Here is a 21605-nt window from a genome sequence, read left to right on the forward strand (position 1 = left end):
ACAGAGAGAGGGAGAGAGAGAGAATGGGCGCGCCAGGGCTTCCAGCCTCTGCAAACGAACTCCAGACGTGTGCGCCCCCTTGTGCATCTGGCTAACGTGGGACCTGGGGAACCAAGCCTCGAACCGGGGTCCTTAGGCTTCACAGGCAAGTGCTTAACCGCTAAGCCATCTCTCCAGCCCTAATCTAGAATTTTTAAAAAATATTTTATTTTTATTTGTTTATTTGAGAGAGGGAAAGAGGCAGAGTGAGAGAGAGAGAAAGAGAGAAGAGAGAGAGAATGGGCACACCAGGGCTTCCAGCCACTGCAGACGAACTCCAGACACAGTGCTACCTTGTGCATCTGGCTAAAGTGGATCCTGGGGAATAGAACCTGGGTCCTTTGGCTTTGCAGGCAAGCACCTTAACTGCTAAGCCATCTCCCCAGCCCTCTAATCTAGAATTTTAAACAACGTTTCTTTAAACAGTTTTACTTTTATTTATTTGAGAGAGACAGAGACAGAGACACAGAGAGACAGAGAGAAGGAGAATGGGTATGCCAGGGCCTCCAGCCACTGTTAACATACTCCAGACACATGTGCCACCTTGTGCACCTGGCTTACATGGATCTTGGTGAATTGAACCTGGGTCCTTTCGCTTTTCAGGCAAGTGTCTTAACTGTGTAAGGTCTTTACTTACATGACATGAATCAAACTGTGATGGTTAAGGTCTGGTCAACTTGGTCGGACTTAGAAAGACCATGGAAACAAATCTCTGGGGGTATCTGATAGGGATTTTCTAGACAATGTTAATTGAAGTGGGAAGACCCAACCTGACTGTGGGTAGCACCATGCAATGGGCTGGGCTTCCAGAACTGAATAAATAGGAGAAAGTGAGGTGAGCATTAGTGTTCATTGCTCTCAAAAAAAAGGTCAGATCTTCAATAACAGAACTTTAAGTTTTTATATATTTCTTAGTAACTATTTCCATTCTTACAGATAATAAACCATTATAATTCTCTCTCCTCTTCCACTTCCCCTTCACAGATCTGTACTCCATGATATCCCCTCCCTGTCTCCATTAAGTCTCTTGTATTTTGATGTCATTGTCTTTTTCTCCTATTATGAGGGCCTTGTGAAGGTAGTGCTAGGCACTGTGAGGTCATGGATATCAAGGCTAATTTCTAAGATGATTACATTGTGAGCAGTCCAACCCTTCCCTTGGCTCTTACGTTCTTTCCGCCACCTCTTCCACAGTGGACCCTGAGCCTTGGAAGGTGTGATAGAGATGTCTCCATGCCAAACACTCCTCTGTCACTTCTCAGCACTAAAGCACATTTTGGGTCATCCCAGTGGTTACCACCATCTGAAAAGAGAAGCTTCTCTAACCGAAAGTGAGAGCAGTGTTAATATATGGGTATGAACGTTAAGTGAAGTGCTTGCAGGGCAGTTTGGTGAGCACAGTGTATGCATTTAGCCAGACAAGAGCTATGTTACACTCGTAAGGCTCATGACCATAGGCCTTTTTCGTTTTGTTTTCCGAGGTAGGGTTTCACACTAGTAGCTCAGGCTGACCTGGAATTCACTACGTAGTTTCAGGGTGGCCTTGAACTCATGGTGCTCCTCTTACCTCTGCCTCCTGAATGCTGGGATTAAAGGCATGTGCCACCATATTCAGCTACCATAGGCTTTTGGTTAGGTTTTCAGTACCAGCCATATATTCCTCCCATAGAGTGGGCCTCCAGGCCATTAGACAGCAGTTGGTTTTCCCCAAAACAGACAGGGCACTATTACACCTGTTCAGTCATTTGCCTGGCTGGCCAAACTTGAGGCTTCCAGAGTCCACTGTTTTCACCACTGATGACTTCTCTCTCTCACAAGGCTGCATGCAGTACAGCTTTTTCCAGCTTTCTGTCAGCTGGTTTACAAGGAGTTGGTTTTCTCAGCCCCATTTTGAGTTCTCAGATCTTACAGCCCAAGCATGTGGAGTCTTCAGCAATAGGGTTTTGCCATCTATTTCTGGTGGGAAACGAAGAGCCTTGGCAATTGCCTGTAGTTTTTGGGGGGGCAACAGGGACCTCCCTAGCCAATAACTCACTGGAAGATATGCCATCCCTGGCACTGAAATTTTTCTAGTAACAATCTATGGCTTCTGGGTGTGCAGTTATCCAAAAAAGTAGGTTTTCATATGGCTTATTCATAATATATTGAATTTTGATTAACTCTTCCCCACCTTTCTTTTATTCAATCTCTTCCCCTGACTTCACTTAGGCCTTTCCACCCCCAGTAATCTGTTTATTTACTTATCATACCATTCCCTTAAGTCCTCCCCTTTTCTCCCTCCCTTAGAGGTTGTTTCTAGCTTACTGGTCTCTGCTACTTATTTTTTTACTCCAACTAGAACTTCAATTTTTAATTTTAATTTTTCTTGTTTTTTTTTGAGGTAAGGTCTTCTTCTAGCCCAGGCTGACCTGGAATTCATTAGGTAGTCTCAGTCTGGCCTCAAGCTCACAGTGATCCTACTACCTTGGCTTCTTGAGTGCTGGGATTAAAGGTGTGCACCACTACACCTGGCTTGCAAGCATTTTTTTTTTAAATAGCTGGGCATGGTGGTGCATGCCTTTAATCCCAGCATTTGGGAGGCCAAAGTAGGAGGACTACTGTGAGTTTGAGGCACCTTGAGACTATGTAGTGAATTCCAGGTTAGCCTGGGCTAGAGTGAGACTCAACCTCGAAAAACCAAAAAACAAAAGTTTGTATTTAAGGGCTGGAAAGATGGCTCAGCGGTTAAGGAACTTGCCTGCAAAGCCTAATGTTGGGTTTGATTCCCCAGTACCCATGTAAATCCAGATGCACAAAATGGCATATGCATCTAGAGTTCTTTTGTAGTAGCTAGAGTCCCTGGAGCACCTCTTCTCTCTGTTTTACTTCTTTTTCTCTCTGCTTGCAAATAAATAAATAAATAAACATTTTAGAAATTGTATTTATTTGTAACAAAGAGATAGAAGAGAGACAGAAAGAATGGACATGTCAGGGCCTCCAGCTGCTACAAAGGAACTCCAGATGTATGTGCCACCTTGTGCATCTTGCTTTACATGGATATTGGGGAACTGGACCCAGGTTATTAGGCTTTGTAGGCAAGCACCTTATATACTGATCTATCTCTCCAGCCTAATAACTGGAACTTTTGAAGGATTTAACTTAGGAACAAGAGAAAACAATTCAGTATGAAATGTCTGAAGTACAAGAAGGAATGGTAGAGAAGTAATATGGTAGATATGAGAAAATATAAACAGTTTATGAAGAAGTATTTATGTTAACTTGGGGGATTTGAAAAACAAGATGGAACAAAAAGATTGGACAGTGATAAAATAATGTGATAGAAGGATAATTGTTATTAAAGTGTACTTAGGCATTTTCTTGTTTTGAATAAAGGTAAAATGTCTAGACTTTGAGCTGATAAGCAGAGTCTTGCCCTGTCAAGCCTGCAGTTAAAATTCAGCTTGGGGGCTGGAGAGATGGCTTAGCGGTTAAGCGCTTGCCTGTGAAGCCTAAGGACCCTGGTTCGAGGCTCGATTCCCCAGGACCCACGTTAGCCAGATGCACAAGGGGGCGCACGCGTCTGGAGTTCGTTTGCAGAGGCTGGAAGCCCTGGCGCGCCCATTCTCAATCTCACTCTCTCTATCTGCCTCTTTCTCTCTGTCACTCTCATATAAATAAATAAAAATGAACAAAAAAAAATTTAAAATGCAGCTTGGCCAATAGTTCCCTGCAGCTCGTAGCAGTATAAGCATAAAATCCAACTAGACCTTGTCCACACTGTGAACCAACTGGTGTCTATTATTTGATATGGCGGAGTTTGTTGTAACAGAAAAACTAATACAGGACAATTTGTTTAATTTTCTTCCATTATACTCTGAGGTTGAATTTCCACCATTTGACATACCACCTAGCTCATATTTCCTGGTCAATAAATTATATGAATGATTGAATAAAAGGAGAGGAAAGCAGTCAAGAGCTCAGGTTTAAGCCAGGCATGGTGATCCATGCTTGTAATCCCCGCACTTGGGGGGAATAGGCAGGAGGGTTAGGAGTTCCAGGCTAGCCTTGGCTCTATAGCATGTTGGAGGGCAGACTGGGCTAGGTGTCTCAGACAGATAAGCAAACAAACAAGCAAATGAATAAACAGAGCTATGATTTGGATTCTTTTTTGTTTCATTTTTTATTTTTTTGTTTTTCGAGGTAGGGTCTCACTCTAGCCCAGGCTGACCTGGAATTCACTAATGTAGTCTCAGGGTGGCCTCGAACTCACAGCAATCCTCCTACCTCTGCCTCCCGAGTGCTGGAATTAAAGGCGTGAGCCACCACGCCCGGCTTGGATTCCTTTTTAAAAAATATTTATTTATGTATTTTGAGAGAGAAATACAGAAATAGGCAGGGAGAGAGAGAGAGAGAGAGAGAGAGAGAGAGAGAGAGAGAGAGAGGGGGAGAATGGGCACACCAGGACCTCCAGCCACTGCAATATGAATTCCAGATGCATGTGTCCTATTGTGCATCTGGCCTACATGGGTCCTGGGGAATTGAACCTAGGTCCTTTTGCTTTGCAGGCAAACGCTTTAACTGTTAAACTGTTTCTCGAGCCCTGGATTCTTTTTTTGTTTGTTTGTTTTCTTTTTTTGGTTTTTCGAGTAGGGTTTCACACTAGCCCAGGCTGACCTGGAACTCCCCATGTAGTCTCAGGGTGGCCTCGATCCTCCTACCTCTGCCTCCCAAGTGCTGGGATTAAAGGCATGTGCCACCACGCCTGGCTGCTGCTGCTGCTTCGGTTGCTGCTGCCACTTCTTCTTCTTTAATGTTGCTATGATTGCTTTATTTTTCCTAGATTTATTCATGAGAGAAAGAGAGAGAGAGACAGAGAATATGTGTGTGTCAGGGCCTCTTGCCACTGCAAATGAACTCCAGACACATGTGCCACTTTGTGCTTCTGGCTCCAAGTGGTACAGGGGAATTGAATCTGGGCAAGCAAGCTTTGCAAACAAGCACCTTTAACTGCTAAGCCATTTCCCCAGCCCTGACATCTTCCTTTCTTTATGAGAGAGAGAGAGAGAGAGAGAGGCACACACACACACACACACACACACACAGAGAGAGAGAGAGAGAGAGAGAGAGAGAGAATTGAGAATTGGTACTCCAGGGCCTCCAGCCACTGCATTCAAACTCCAGATGCTGTGCCATCTTGTGCGCATGTGTGACCTTACGTGCTTGCATCACCTTGTTTGTCTGGCTTAAGTGGGATCTGGAGAGTCAAACATGAGTCCTTAGGCTTTGCAGGCAAGCCCTTAACTCCTAAGCTATCTCTGCAGTCATGTAATCTTTCTCTATTGCCTTGTTTTCACCTTCAAATCCAAAGTGCAACATATTCTTCTGAGCAAGTGAGCATAATCCATATATTGCCACCAAGGAAATAGTTTTTGCAACTTTTATTAAAAGTATTTTAAAATATTTATTTAATTTATTTGAGAAAGAGGCAGATAGATAGATAGAGAGAGAATGAGGGAGAGAGAGTATGGGCGCTGCAGGGCCTTCAGCTGCTGTAAATGAACTCCAGACGCGTGTGCTACCTTGTGCATCTGGCTTACGTGGGTCCTGGGGAACCTTGTGCATCTGGCTTATGTGGGTCTGGGGGAATTGAACCTGGGTCCTTTGGCTTCACAGGCAAACACCTTAACTGTCTCTCTAGCCCTGTTTTCTACGCCTTGTTCCACCCAGGGCAGATGGGATTGAGGAAGTTGGATTTAAGAACTTTTGCTCTTTTTTTTTTTTGTTTTTTTCGAGGCAGGGTCTCACTCTGGCTCAGGCTGACCTGGAATTCACTATGTAGTCTCAGGGTGGCCTCGAACTCACGGCGATCCTCCTACCTCTGCCTCCCGAGTGCTGGGATTAAAGGCGTGCGCCACCACGCCCGGCTTAGAACTTTTGCTCTTATACTGTTTTTTCAAGCTCAAGGGCCAAGTTGAGTCTGTAGATTCTAAGTTAAGATGGAGGCAGAGAAATGTGGAAATCACCATGATAAAAGAGTCCAGATGCCTGCCAGAACTTAAATGACCTATGTGCTTGTTTTTGCAGCACCCTGAAGCGAGCCCTGGAGGTCTTTAAGCAGCGTAAGTTTTTTTCAAAAACTGTATTTGCTGCCCTTTGGTAAGCACTGTGTCTGACATTGGAGGTGAGTTATAGTTTGAACGGTAGTTTTATATTGGGTGAAAAAGTAATTAGAGCTGCTCCTCAGGCGAGAAATAGCTCTGCAGAGCACAAAACAGGCAGAGGACCTTGCACCTCTGTCTCACATGCCTCTGGCTTTTTTCGATCACTGGAATCACCTGGAGGATTTTACTGTTGACACATGTTCCTAGGCCCATCCCAAGTTTCTGACTCAGGAGGTTTGGGTGGGGGCCTGAGATTCTGTGTGCTGTCAAGTTCCAAGTGACATTGGTCAGGGGACCCACGGGGGACTGTGGATCCTGCAGTATTCTAACTCAGAGACGAAGTGTCTCAGCCAGACTCGTCTGCCAGTCAGACCCCTCGAGTGTGCTCTGGTGTGTGTGTGTGTGTGTGTGTGTGTGTGTGTGTGTGTGTGTGTGTCTGCTTTTGCCTCCCACAGACATTGCTGCAGGTTTGTAGACACGGGGACGGTGTTATAAATCTTACCATTTCTCCCAGATTGCTAGATATTTTTTATATAAGACCCTACCTCGAACCTCACCCCCCCCCCCCAAAAAAAAAAAAAGAAGAAGGAGGAGGAGGAACAGTTAGCTTCCCTTCTGGACTCGCCGGTGGCATTCATCACTGTCGGGCATTCCATCTCCTCTGACTCACATGCTTCCCCCTGCTTCTCCGCTTCCTCTTTGCTGGCTCTTCTCTGCCCAGGTTTTCAATGTTGCGGGTCTCAGAGCCTGAGCCTGTCTCGGCAAACTTACCCTCATCTCTTGCCTTTGCTCAGAGACTGCACAGATGGGTATCTTTTGAGTCTAGAACTCAGCACTGTGCCTCCATCCGGCCTCAGGGGCCCTAAATACAAATTGCTTGAGTTGAACCCATGACCTCTCAGGTTGTGTGCCTTTGGGAGTTTGAGATTTTTTTTTAAAGATCTATTTTTATTTATTTATTTATTAGAGAGAAGGAGAGAGAGAGAGAGAGAGAATGGGCGCGCCAGGGCCTCTAGCCACTGCAGACGAACTCCAGACACATGCACCACCACGTGCAGCTGGCTTTTGTAGGAATTGGAGAATTGAACCTGGGTCCTTAGGCTTTGCAGGCATGTCCCTTAACTGCTAAGCCATCCCTCCAGCCCCAAGATTTTTTTTTAAGTATTATATCCCATTGTCTCCTTAATCCTTTTTTATTTTCTTAGTTTTCTTTTTTATGTTTTCTTTTTATTTATTTTTAGAGAGAGAGAGAGAAAGAGAGAATAGGTGCAGCAGGGCCTCTAACCACTGCAAACAGTCTCCAGACACATGTGCTACCATGTGCATCTGGCTTACGTGGGTTATGGGGAATCAAACCTGGGCTCTTAGGCTTTTCAGGCAAGTGCCTTAACTGCTAAGCCATCTCTCCAGCCCAATTCCTTTCTTTTAAATTTTTTGTTTGTTAATTTTATTTATTTATTTGAGAGCAACAGAGAGAGAGAGAGAGAGAGAGAGGGAGAGAGAGAGAGAGAGAGAGAATAGGCAAGCCAGGGCTTCTAGCCATTGCAAACAAACTCCAGACATGTGCACCCCTTGTGCATCTGGCTAATATGGGTCCTGGGGAATTGAGCCTCAAACCGGAGTCCTTAGGCTTCACAGGCAAGTGCTTAACTGCTAAGCCATCTCTCTAGCCCTCTTTTTTAAAAAAATATATGTTTTATTTATTTGAGCAAGAAAGAGGTAGAGAGAATGGGTGTGCCAGGGCCTCTAGACACTGCAAATGAACTCCAGATGCATGCAACGTCCCCTTGTGCATCTGGCTTACATGGGTCCTGGAGAATTGAACCATGATCCTCAGGCTTTGCAGGCAAGTGCCTTAACTGCTAAGCCATCTCTCCAGCTCCCAATTCTTTTTTATTTAATTAAAAAAATTTTTTTTTGAGATAGGGTCTCACTGTAGCTTAGGCTGATCTGGAATTAACTCTATAGTCTCAGGCTGGCCTCAAACTCACAGCGATCCTCCTCCTTCTACCTCCTAGTGCTGGGATTAAAGGCATGTGCCAATATGCCCGGCTCCTTGCTTCTTATTCTTTTCCTCTCCCAAGTCAGAATACTGTTTTCTAGAGATGACAGGGCTCCTTCTCCATCCTCTCCATTCTTTCCTTCCTCCTTTTAGGAAGATAACTCGGTGGGAAGGTGTTCCCTCACTGTTTGGACTTATTTCTTATTGTTTTTCTTGTGTGTGGGGTGTGTGCATGTGGGTACTGCATACACTGGTTTGCAGCAGGGTTTGCTCATCTGTGGTGTTCCACTTGTCCCCATTCTCATTTTGAGATGGGTATGAACAAATTATGTGTTAGTTACATTCCCCTCATGGTATCCTCTTGTATACCCTCTCCCCCCCACCATTTCACTGAGGGCCTTCCTAAGTGGGGCTGTTGGTATTCACCATGGGGTTATGATTATTTTTTCATTTACGAGAGAGAGGGAGGGAGAGAGAATGGGTTGCTCCAGGGCCTCTAGCCACTGCAGTCGAACTCCAGACTCATGTGTCACCATGTATACCTGGCTTAAGTGGGTTCTAGGTAATCAAATCTGGGTCCATAGGCTTTTCAGGCAAAGTGCCTTAACTGCTAAGCCATCTCTCCAGCCCACTGTGGGGTTATAAATGCACGCTATTTTTTTGACAGCCTACGCAATAATTCCCTGGTCTCTATGCCTCTGCAGAGCTGGGATGTATTTAGACACATACAGCCATGGCCAAGAAGCAAGTGCCTTTAATTCTAGCAGCCCAGCTCATTTTTCCAAAACTTCCCCCCCTTCTCTCGCTTTCCCTCTCTCTCTCTCTCTCTCTCTCTCTCTCTCTCTCTCTCTCTTTTAATTTGAGGTATGGTCTTGCTCTCTAGCCCAGGCTGACCTGGAATTCAATGTGTAGTCTCAGGCTGGCCTTGAATTTACAGTGATCCTCCTACCTCAGCCTCCCTAGTGCTGGGACTAAAGGCATGCACCACTATGCCCAGCTTTCTATGTTTTTGAATTTGTGAAAATGCTTTTACCATCAATATTGGTGACCAAATAAACCTTTCTTGATTTTACCACTTGCTGCAGAATTTCATGTATATGACTGCATTCTCTTATACATTTGAATTCAGGCCTATGTGGACTTTGACATGGTTTTATTTAAAATTTCTTCTTGCAGAAGTAGACAGCGTGGCACAATGTCATATTCAACTTGCACACACTCTCAGAGAAGAGGCCAGGAAGATGGAGGAATTCAGGGAAAAGCAAAAGTTACAACGGAAAAAGGTTAAGTTTGTTCATGTATAAAAATGTTGCTTTTCTTCCTGCAGAAAGGCTCTTGCATGTCATGATGAGATTTCTCAGCTTGGTTCCCCTCCGGTATCATAAGCTTTTTCTTTTTCTTTCTTTCTTTCTTTCTTTCTTTCTTTTTTTTTTTTGTGGGAGGAGAGGGTTTATTTTGGCTTACAGACTTGAGGGGAAGCTCCCTGATGGCAGGGGAAAATGATGGCATGAGCAGAGAGTAGACATCACCTCCTGGCCAACATCAGGTGAACAACAGCAACAGGAGAGTGTGCCAAACACTGGCAAGGAGAGGTTGCCTATGATACCAATAAGCCTGCCTCCAATAACACAGAATAGTCTAATACCCAAATTGCCACCAGCTGGGAACCTAGCATTCAGAACACGTAAGTTTACGGTGGACACCTGAATTAAACCACCCCATTGTTTTTTTATTTTTTAGTTTTATTTATTTATTTGAGAGAGATAGAGAAAGAGGCAGAGAGAGAGAGAGAGAGAGAGAGAGAGAAAGAGAGAGAGAGAGAATGGGTGTGCCAGGGCCTCCAGCCACTGCAAACAAACTCCAGACGTGTGCGCTCCTCATGCATCTGGCTAACGTGGGTCCTGGGGAATCGAGCCTCGAACTGGAGTCCTTAGGCTTCACAGGCAAGCGCTTAACCACTAAGCCATCTCTCCAGCCCAAACCACCACATTCTGACTCTGCCGCACATAGCCATAGGCGCGTTGGGACCACAGACACATCTGGCACTTTGGGTCCTGTTTCCGTGTGGGTGCTGGGGAGTTGAACTTGGGCTGGAGGGTTTGTTAGCCTTTAACAGCTGAACCATCTTTCCAGGCCCTCCCCTTTCAGATATGTGGATGTGTTTGGTGGTGGTGTATGCACATGTGTGTGCAGATGCACATGCCTTGCTTGCATGCATGTAATGTGCATTTTCTAACCCAAGAAATTATTTACTGGAGTCTCCATGTGGAGACTTAGTATAGAAGGTTTTGCTTTTGTACCCAAGGCCTCCTTTAAAAAAAAATTGTACCTTGTCCTCCTTTTTAAAATGCCACAGGAGTCAGGATGCCTTTATTTTTATTTTATTTTATTTTATTTTTTTTCGAGGTAGGGTCTCAGTGTAGCCCAGGCTGACCTGGAATTCACTATGGAGTCTCAGGGTGGCCTCGAACTCACAGCGATCCTCCTACCTCTGTCTCCCGAGTGCTGGCCTTTATTTTTTAATTTAATTTTTTTTTTTGTGCCATATTCCTTCTTATCTGTATCAAACTCATACTTAACAATGAGCTCTGGTTTGCAAAAGAGGATTTATTTCTGCACCTGTCTTTAAATCTTTGTCCATCAGTTCAACAAAGACAAGGACAAGTGCTGCCAGGGTGCCTTTAAAAAAATTATTTATTTATTAGAAACAGAAAGAGGGAGGGAGAGAGAGAGACAGAGGCAGAGAGAGAGGGAGGGAGAAAATGGGCGTGCCAGGGCCTCTAGCTACTGCAAATGAACTCCAGACACATGTGCCACCTTGTGCATCTGTCTTATGTGGGACCTGGAGAGTCAAACCTGGGTCCTTAGGCTTCATAGGCAAGCCCTTAACCACTAAGCCATCTCTCCAACCTCAAATATTTTTGTTTATTTAAGAGAGAGAGAGGGAGGGAGAGAGAGAGGGAGAAGCAGAGAAAGAGAATTGACATGCCAGGAGAGAGAGAAAGGAGCAGATAAAAAGAAAGAGAGAGAGAGAAAAAAATGAGTTTGCCAGGGCCTCTAGCCTCTGCAAATGAACTCCAGACTCTTGTGCATCTGGCTTACATGGGTACTGGGGAATTGAACCTGGGTCCTCTGGCTTTGCCGGCAAGTGCCTTAACCACAGAGCCATCTCTCTAGCTCCAGGGTACCTTTTCTTTCCAGATCCAGTATTAAATCCATGACTGGACAGCCCCCCCCCCCCACTACTTCAGTGAAATCTAGCACATCCCAGCGAGTGACTTCCCAGATCACATTCCTTGTGGGGAAGGGCAAAGAAGTGCAAGAGGTTCACCCTCTCCTTGAAGTTCGTAATGGAAGGGAAGAACCCTGTTTTACAAACAGGAACTGGGGCCCTGGGCAATCCAAGTTGTTTTTGTTTTTAGGCAGCTCTGCAGGGACCCTTTCCATTGACATGGTGATTCATTCTAAGTACAGGGAGAGATGGGAGTGAATAAAAGTGACAAATGTTTGGGGAATGGAAGGGATCAAGAAAGAAGTCCAGGTTTATATGAAAGTGTTCTGGGGCTTAGTGGTTAAGGCACTTGCAGGCAAAGTCGAAGGACTCCGGTTTGATTCCCTAGTACCCATGTAAAGCCAGATGCACAAGAGTCTGGAGTTCATCTGCAGTGGTTAGAGGCCCTGGCAAACTCGTTTTTTTTTTCTCTCTCTCTTTCTTTTTATCTGCTCCTTTCTCTCTCTCTCTCTCTCAATAAATAAATAAAATATAATTTTTTAAGAAAAGTAAAGTGTAAGCTGGGCGTGGTGGCACACGCCTTTAACCTCAGCACTTGGGAGGCAGAGGTAGGAGAATTGCCATGAGTTCAAGACCACCCTGAGACTACATAGTGAATTACAGGTCTGCCTGGGCCAGAGTGAGACCCTACCTAGAAAAACAAAACCAAAAACAACAAAAAAAGAAAAGTGTTCTAGAGACTGGACCAGCCATGATTCTAACTCATTTCTGTTTTGTTTCTGAACGATTTGCATAGGTTGACCCTGGACAAGTAAGGCTTGCCCGTTAGCAATTTCTTTCTATATCTATGCTTCAGGACTGGGACCCCAATCTCACTCACATGGGGCACCCAAAGCTTTCCCCAAGTCTATCTCTCTCTTTTTAAATTTTAATTAATTTATTTATTTTGAGGGAGGGAATAAGGTAGGGAGATGGGGTGAGGAAGAGGAAGAGAGAGGGAAAGGCAGATAGAGAAGAGAGAAAATGGGCACACCAGGGCCTCCAGCCACTGCAAAATGAACTCCAGACACATGTGCCACCTTGTGCACCTGGCTTATGTGAGTACTAGGGAATTGAACCTGGGTCCTTAGGCTTTGTAGGCAAGTGCCTTAACTGCTAAGCCATCTCGCCAGCCCTATTTATTTATTTTATTTTTGAGGAAAGCCCAACAGACTGGCCTTTTTTAATGCAAGATTGTGTGTGTGTGTGTGTGTGTGTGTGTGTGTGTGTGTGTGTGAGAGAGAGAGAGAGAGAGAGAGAGAGGGAGAGAGAGGGAGAGGGAGGGAAAGAGAATTGGCATGCCAGGGCCTCAGCCACAGAAATTGTACTCCAGATGTGTGTGCCCCCTTATGTGCATGTGTGACCTTGTGCCCTTGTGTCACTTTGTGTGTTTGGCTTACGTGGGACCTGGAGAGTCAAGTGCTTTAACAAATAAGTCATCTCTCCAGCTCATTCATTTTTATTTTTTTTTTAAATACTTTTTTGGGCTGGAGAGATGGCTTAGCGGTTAAGCACTTGCCTGTGAAGCCTAAGGACCCCGGTTCGAGGCTCGGTTCCCCAGGTCCCACGTTAGCCAGATGCACAAGGGGGCGCACGCGTCTGGAGTTCGTTTGCAGAGGCTGGAAGCCCTGGCGCGCCCATTCCCTCTCTCTCCCTCTATCTGTCTTTCTCTCTGTGTCTGTCGCTCTCAAATAAATAAATAAAAAATTAAAAAAAAAAAAAAAGAAATACCATATCAAGCGCTTGCACGTGTTCTCTCAGGTTCTGGCCCAAAGTAGAAATAGCCTGCTTGTGTGCCCTTGGGATGTCACAACTTTTGTGTCTGACAAGGCCAGCCTGCCACCTCTGTTGTTTTATTAGAAGCAAAAAGCCTTAGACGGCCAGAGTTGATGCACACACGAGTCCACCATGTGAAGTCATTTCCTCATGTTTTCAAGTAGTCCTGGCCCTCTGAGGGGAGATTTGGTAATTTGTAAGGCTTCTGTAGTTCTCCTTCCTAGCAGACACACCCATAAAGTTCTTATGTTTTGAAGAACTCTCTGCATGCTCAACTCACTCTCACCCAAGTTCCCTCTGCCGCAGGAAAATACCTTAGAGGTCGAAAAGTCCAAAGTTCATTAATAAATTTGTAATGATGTGTGTCACAATGAGCTGGGGGGTTGCAACATTATGTAGTTAGATCCTTTTTTGCTTTTACAAAAAGAATGTACATTAGGAGAAATGTGCTAACTTCTCATTTCTGTAATGGTCAGGCTCTGTACACTTTAGTCTACTTGGAAATTAAGCTACTTAGCAAAGAAAGTCATAAGTTGTTTCTTTCTCTTTCTCTTTCTACTTCTTCTTCTTCTTCCTCTTTTTTTGTTTGTGTTCCAAGGTAGGGTTTCATTCTAGTCCAGGCTGACCTGGAATTCACTGTGTAGTCTCAGGGTGGCCTCGAACTCATGGCGATCCTCCTACCTCTGCCCTCCCTCCCTCCCTCCCTCTTCTTTCTCTCTCTCTCTCTCTCTCTCTTTCTTTCTCCTGCTATTGGGTTTCAAATTTAGAACCATGCTCATGCTAGGCAAGTGTTCTACCATTGAGCTGTGTCCCAGCCCTACTTGATTTTTTTGTATTTTAGTATGCAGGGGCAGAGGAGATGTGGGTGGGACGGCTAGTCAAATCCACTCTCCTACACATGATGTTTTCTGAGGGTGGATGCCGAGATGGACATGTTTTCTTCCCATGAAGCACAGAGTGTAGCCAGACACACTGACAAGACCCAGAATCAAGTTAAGCATGCTGAGCCTTGTGTAGTAGTAGGGGAAAGGAAGGAGCCATCTGATCACCCAATGGAGACATACAACCTCCTCCGTGAGGCCAGGAAAGCCTTTGTGAGGAAGGACACTCAAGCCAGTAGAGAAAGGCCATTAGGTGAGGTGGTAAGAGGCAAGGCTCCCACCCCTGGAGGTGGACAGATTAGGGAGGGTTAAATTTTTTTTTGTTTATTTTTATTTATTTATTTGAGAGCAACAGACAGAGAAAGAGGCAGATAGAGAGAGAGAGAGAGAGAGAGAGAGAGAGAATGGGCGCGCCAGGGCCTCCAGCCACTGCAAACGAATTCCAGATGCGTGTGCCCTCTTGTGCATCTGGCTAACGTGGGTCTGGGGAACCGAGCCTCGAATCGGGGTTCTTAGGCTTCACAGGCAAGTGCTTAACTGCTAAGCCATCTCTCCAGCCCAGGGAGGGTTAAATTTTTTTTTTTATTTTTTTTATTTTTTTATTTTTTTTTATTAACATTTTCCATGATTATAAAATATATCCCATGGTAATTCCCTCCCTCCCCACCCCCACACTTTCCCATTTGAAATTCCATTCTCCATCATATTACCTCCCCATTACAACCATTGTAATTACATATATACAATATCAACCTATTAAGTATCCTCCTCCCTTCCTTTCTCTACCCTTTATGTCTCCTTTTTAACTTACTGGCCTCTGCTACTAAGTATTTTCATTCTCACGCAGAAGCCCAGTCATCTGTAGCTAGGATCCACATATGAGAGAGAACATGTGGCGCTTGGCTTTCTGGGCCTGGGTTACCTCACTTAGTATAATACTTTCCAGGTCTATCCATTTTTCTGCAAATTTCATAACTTCATTTTTCTTTACCGCTGAGTAGAACTCCATTGTATAAATGTGCCACATCTTCATTATCCACTCATCTGTTGAGGGACATCTAGGCTGGTTCCATTTCCCGGTTAAAATTTTTACAAATATTTTGTTCTTATTTATTTATTAGAGGTGGGGGGGCATGCCAGGGCCTCTAGCCACTGCAAACGAACTCTAGACAATGTGCCACCTTGTACATCTGGCTTACGTGGCTTCTGGGGAATCGAACCTGGGTCCTTAGGCTTCACAGGCAAGTGCCTTACTCTAAGCCACCTCTCCAGCCCCAGGGAGAGCTTTCTGAACTGCATTCTTAGGAGCAATATGTTTGAGGGTGCTGGTGTTTCTTCTCCAGCCCCAAATGTCTTTGAGCATGACAAAGACAGCACCTGTCAATCACTGCTATCCTGTGGTATCCATGTTGTTTTAGTAGCAGAGACTGGGATGCTCACAGGGGCTCTTTGTGCTGCCTGCCTAGAGGCCATTTCCCAAGTCAAGAGCCCAGGAATACAGCCAAGGTGGAGGCAGGCATGAAAATGAGCCACAAAGCATTTTAGTAATATGTCTCAGGGTTATTTGATCCTTCACAAATCTCTTTCCTTTCCCTCTTGTTTTTCATATAGGATGTGAGGAGTGCAAATATTATTAAAATTATTACTCATTTAAAATAATTGCATCTAAAAAAAAATAAAATAATTGCATCTAGGCTGGAGAGATGGCTTAGTGGTCAAGGCACTTGCCTGTGAAGCCTAAGGACCCAAGTTCCATCTCTCCAGATCCGACATAAGCCAGCCACACAAAGGTGAGGCAAGCACAAGGTTGCACATGCACACTAGGTGGCGCAAGCGACTGGAGTTCAGTTGCAGTGGCTGAGGCCCTGGTGTGCCGGCTCTCTCTCTCTCCCTAAAAAAAATAATATATATAGCATATATCAGATGAGATAGTTGCAATCTTGTACTCCTTTGTGTTAGCAACAATAAAGCACATGCCCACTTGATTTGGTCTGAGCCCTGGATGGGAGTCATCCCTCAGAAGACCTGGAAGTGAATCTTTGACTCACTATGGTTACCATAAGTAGGGCACCTTCTCAGGGAGCATGCACATGAGGAGAATGCAGTCAAGGCTGTGTGGCAGACAGAGGTGGACCTGACATCTGGAATGACCTTGAGCAGAGCATGGTGCCTCTTGGGCCTCAGGGTCACATTGGATGGCCTGGAGTTGGGTGGCTGCTTTTTAGGTTCCCAATAACTTTTGTTTACTTTTTACTTTTTTTTTTTTGCTCATTTCTTTTCTTTTCTTTTTTTAATTTTTAAATTTTTATTCACATTTTCCATGATTATAAAAAAATATCCCATGGCAATTCCCTCCCTCCCCCCTCACTTTCCCCTTTGTAATTCCATTCGCCATCATATTACCTCCCCATTTCAATCATTGTACTTACACATATACAATGTCAACCTAACTTTTTACTTTTTAATTTAATTAATTTATTTGCAAGGAGAGAGAGAGAGAGAGAGAGAGAGAGAGAGAAGGAGGGAGGGAGAGAAAGAGAGAGAATAGGCACACCAGAGTCTTCAGCCACTGCCAACGAACTCCAGACACATGCTCCACTTTGTGCATCTGGCTTTATGTGGGTCCCGGGGAACTGAACCCACGTCATTAGACTTTGCAGCTAAGTGCCTTAACCACTGAGCCATCTCCCCCACTGCCTATTTATTTACTTTTAAAAAATATTTTTATTTATTTGTGAGGAGAGAGAGAGAGAGCATGGGTGCGTCAGGACCTCTTGTCAGCACAAACTCCAAATGCGCGCTCGACTTTGCACCTGGCTTTACACTGGTCCTGGGACTCAAACCCAGGCCTTCAGGCTTTACCGGCAAGCACCTTTTATCTCAGAGAGCCATCGATCGCCCAGCTGCTTGACAATTTTTACATGCTCAGCATCCTGTGAAGGCAGAGGGGGTGTGGGTGAAAGGAAATGAAAAGGTTTGGTTAGTGTGGACCGTGTGATGCCTGAGAGGTGCTGTGCAGAACTCAGAGATAAGAGAACTATTTTGGGCTACCAACTATAAAATAGTAGCAGATCTCAAGTGGACAAATAGCAGAGTGTATTTTTGGACTATAAGGACCTTAGCAAAGATCAGCATTGCTAACTGATCTCCTGTAGCCTAGGAAAATCAGGAGCCATTATTAAATAAAGAAACACAGCTCTTTTTCTTGGCTGAGGCCTAGTGTCTGATATGAACCTCAGTGCCTATAAGCCGTAGCAAAGATCTACTCTGGGTCCTTCAAAAGGGGACTTATGGGCTGGAGAGATGGCTTAGCGGTTAAGCGCTTGCCTGTGAAGCCTAAGGTCCCCGGTTCGAGGCTTGGTTCCCCAGGTCCCACGTTAGCCAGATGCACAAGGGGGCGCACGCATCTGGAGTTCGTTTGCAGAGGCTGGAAGCCCTGGCGCACCCATTCTCTCTCCCTCTATCTGTCTTTCTCTCTGTGTCTGTTGCTCTCAAATAAATAAATAAAAAATTTAAAAAAAAAGGGGGGGGACTCATATAGAAGCCTATCTCTGGGTCTACTTCTGTTTCCCCGTTAGCAGATATATGACCGCTTCCTGGTGCCTCTCTTTCACCTGGGCTGAAAGGTAAATGCTAAGTTTTTGCAGGCATTTGGGCCTTCCTCAAGGGAGTTCATATAGCTTATGCTTAAATGAGACCACCTCAAGTATTTTATTAAAATAATTTGAAAATCCATACATGTTTATATGTTATAGTAATGGGCAAGACTCCAATTTTTATGTATCTAGAAGGAACTGAATTTGAATTTTATTTTTGACATTATTTTATCATTTTTTACATAAAATCATTACCTTTGCTCATTTTATTTATTTTTTAAAATATACATTTTAAAGTTTTTTACAAATTTATTAGAGACAGAGAGAAGCAGTGAGAGAGAGAAAATGTGTGCCCCAGGACCTTTAGCCACTGCAGATGAACTCCAGACGCATGTGCCACCATGTGCATCTGGCTTACATGGGGCCTGGAGAATTGAGCCTGGGTTCTTAGGTTTTGAAGACAAGTGCTTTAACCACTAAGCAATCTCTCCAGCCCTCATTTTAGTTTTTATTTTATGATAGAGAGCATGTGTGTGTGTGTGTGTGTGAGAGAATGAATTGGTATACCAGGTCCTCTAGCCACTGCAATCAAACTCCAAATGCTTGTGCTGCCTTGTGCATATGGCTTACATGGGTACTGGGGAAGTGAACCTGGGTCCTTGTGCTTCCCAGACAAGTGCCTTAACTCTAGCTGCATTACTCATTTTAAAAATATTTTATTTTTACTTATTTATTTTTTTGAGGGAAGAGGGGACAGATAGAGAAAGAGAGAGCGAGGGAGAGAATGGGCATGCCAGGGCCTCCAGCCACAGCAAATGAACTCCAGATGCAAGTGGCACCTTGTGCATTTGGCTTATCTAGGTTATGGGGACTCAAACTGTGGTCCTTTGGCTTTGCAGGCAAGCACCTTAACTACTAAGCCATCTGTCTAGTCCCCATTACTCATTTTAAGTGATTGATTTTTTTCTTTTTTCTTTTTTTTTTTTCCAAGGCAGGATCTCGCTCTGGCCCAGGCTGACTTGGAATTTACTCTGCAGTCTCAGGCTGGCCTCGAACTCATAGTGATCCTCCTACCTCTGCCTCCCGAGTGCTGGGATTAAAGGTGTGTGCCACCACGCCTGGCTCTGATTTTGTCTTTTTTTAAAAATATTTTTTGTTTCTTTTTATTTATTTATTTGAAAGCGACAGACAGAGGGAGAAAGAGGCAGATAGAGAGAGAGAATGGATGCGCCAGGGCCTCCAGCCACTGCAAACGAACTCCAGATGCATGTGCCCCCTTGTGCATCTGGCTAACGTGGGACCTGGGGAATTGAGCCTCGAACCAGGGTCCTTAGGCTTCACAGGCAAGCGCTTAACCGCCAAGCCATCTCTCCAGCCCTGATTTTGTCTTTTTATACTACTTGGATTTGAAGTGCTATCATAAGGATAATGGCAGGTCAGGGTAGTGAGTAGTAACGAGAGCATTGAGCCAGGCTCCTTGTTGCAGACTGAGCTCTGCTACTTGCTGCCTTTGTTATCAGCAGGGAAACGGAGATAGAGTACTCACATAGCTGTGTGGCTGACAGCTGCTTAACACATAAATGCTTGATAAAGGGGAGTTCACTGTCAGAGAGATACCCATTACACGCAGCTTTATTTCACGAATGAAAAGCACTGACATCACAACTACAGCTCTCAGGGCTGGAGAGGTGGCTTAGCAGTTGAAGGCACTTGCTTGCAAAGCCTGACAGCCCGAGTTAGATTCCTTAGTACCTATGTAAAACCACATGCACAAAGTAGTGCATGTGTCTGGAGTTTATTTGTGGTGGCGGGAGGCCATGGCATGCCATATTCATTCTCTCTTCTTGCAAAGAAATACATAAATTTTTAAAAAGAAATTGCTCAGGCTGGAGGGATGGCTTCGTGATTAAGGCATTTGCCAGCAAAGCCAAAGGACCCAGGTTTGATTCCCCAGAACCCATGTTAGCCAGATGCACAAGGGGGTGCATGCGTCTGGAATTCGTTTGCAGTGGTGGAGGCCCTGGCATGCCCATTCTCTCTCTCTCTCTCCCTTTTTCTCTGTCAAATAAATAAATAAATAAAAATAAAATATTAAAAAAATTGCTTTAAGTAACTTCTGGAGACGTTTGCCATTGCTGGTTAAGTAGAGCAAAGGAGAGCATAGCAGTTTCACTTAGCAGTCCTACAAACACTTCTTCCTCTTATTCCCCGGACAACTTATTGGTAATGTGAATGTCACTGATGGTCATAGAAGTGAGCTTTAGATCCGGGCATGGTGGTGCACGCCTTTAATCCTAGCACTCCGGAGGCAGAGGTAGGATTGCCAAGAGTTCAAGGCCATTCTGAGACTACATAGTGAATTCCAAGTCAGCCTGGAATAGAATGAGATCTTACCTTGAAAAAACAAAAACAACAAAAACAAAACAAACAAAAAAAAGAAGTGAACTTTAAATTCCCACTTCATCTGTGCTGGCATAGCTTTTTTGTCTTTTTTTTTTTTTGAGGAGGGGTTTCACTCTACCTCAGGCTACCTGGAATTCACTATGTGTCTCAGGGTGGCCTTGAACTCACAGCGATCCTCCTAACTCTGTTTCCAAAGTGCTGGGATTAAAGGCGTGCGCCACCACGACCGGCTTTCTTTCTTTTTTGACATAGGGTCTCACTCTAGCCCAGGCTGAACTAGAACTTACTCTGTAGTCCAGGCTGGCCATGAAATCATGGCTGTCCTCTTATCTTGGCCTCCCAAGGGTTGGGTTTAAAGATGTGACCCTCCTATGCTGGGATTCTGACATAGCTTTTATAGAATAAAGACCCTTTTAAAACTGGTGTTTTGGGGCTGGAGAGATGGCTAGCTGTTAAAACTTTTGCATGAGAAGCCTAATGACCGGGGTTCAATTCCCTACTACCCATGTATAGCCAGATGCATAAAGTGACATATGCATCTGGAGTTCTTTTGCCGTGGTTCTAGGTCCTGATGTATTCATTCTCTCTCTCTGCTTGTAAATAAATAAACCAATTAATTAAAATGGTGTTTGGGGTTGGTAAAATGGCTCAGAGGTTAAGGCACTTGCCTGTAAAGCCTAATGAGTCCTGTTCCCCAATACCCATATAAAGCCAGATGCACAGAGTGGCACATGCAGCTGGAGTTTGTTTGTAGCAGCTAACGGCTTCGGTGTACCCATTCTCTCTCTCTGCTGAGCATGGTGGCACACTCCTTTAATCCCAGCACTTGGGAGGCAGGGCTAGGAGGATTGCTGTGAGTTCCAGGCTAGTCTGAGACTACATAGTCAACTCAAGGTTAGCCTTGGCTAGAGCAAGACTCTACCTCAAAAAAAAAAAAAAAAACAAAAAGAGGTATTTGAACAAAGAACTTAAAATTCTTTTTGAAACCAGTGTTCTTGAGTCCAGACTCACTGAAGTGAGCACTCTATGGTGACCAAATGTGTCTCCATGGTATCTGAGTGTTTAGGCTCTGGTGTGGGAATGCCCATATTTAAAGACAAGCACTGCCATTAAGTAGCCATGAGATTTTGGGCAAATAGTTCAGGTTGTGTGTTCTGTAGTCCTCATTTGGAAAATGGGATAATAGAGAATTACATTTGATTTCTTGGAACTATGAGGACCAAACTCATAATCCATGTTGAATACCTTGCACTCGAAATAAGATGTTGTTTACAGTAACATTATGTTATTTAATTTTTTTTTATTTATTTGCAATAAGAGAGAGATGAGAGAGAGAGAGAAAATGGGTGCCCCAGGGCATCTAGCCACTGCAAACAACTCCAGATACATGCATCACCTTGTGCATGTAGCTTTACATGGATACTGGGGAATGGAACCCAGGTAGTTAGGCTTTGCAGGCAAGTGCCTTAAACACCAAGCCATCTCTGCAGTCCTGGC

The 21605-nt window shown here is 44.5% G+C and overlaps 1 protein-coding gene and 1 non-coding gene across 4 annotated transcripts in view; one reads left to right on the top strand and one right to left on the bottom strand.

Annotated features, from left to right (window-relative positions):
• The window catches only part of Pstpip2 (proline-serine-threonine phosphatase interacting protein 2), a 91841-nt gene that overhangs the window by 43357 nt on the left and 26879 nt on the right, over positions 1–21605 (top strand). For 2 of the 3 annotated variants that reach the window (XM_045143375.1, XM_045143376.1), the window contains exons 4-5: positions 6103–6137; positions 9358–9464. In XM_045143375.1, coding sequence (XP_044999310.1) covers positions 6103–6137; positions 9358–9464 — 142 coding nt within the window. The remainder of the gene's footprint in view (positions 1–6102; positions 6138–9357; positions 9465–21605) is intronic. The other variant, XM_045143377.1, reaches the window with a different exon arrangement.
• Positions 10725–10850, bottom strand: LOC123459164. Its single transcript, XR_006636071.1, has one exon. It is a non-coding gene; the product is annotated as a small nucleolar RNA SNORA40 (small nucleolar RNA).

The sequence above is a fragment of the Jaculus jaculus genome, chromosome 2 (genome assembly GCF_020740685.1).
Source record: "Jaculus jaculus isolate mJacJac1 chromosome 2, mJacJac1.mat.Y.cur, whole genome shotgun sequence".
NCBI classification, from domain to species: domain Eukaryota; kingdom Metazoa; phylum Chordata; class Mammalia; order Rodentia; family Dipodidae; genus Jaculus; species Jaculus jaculus.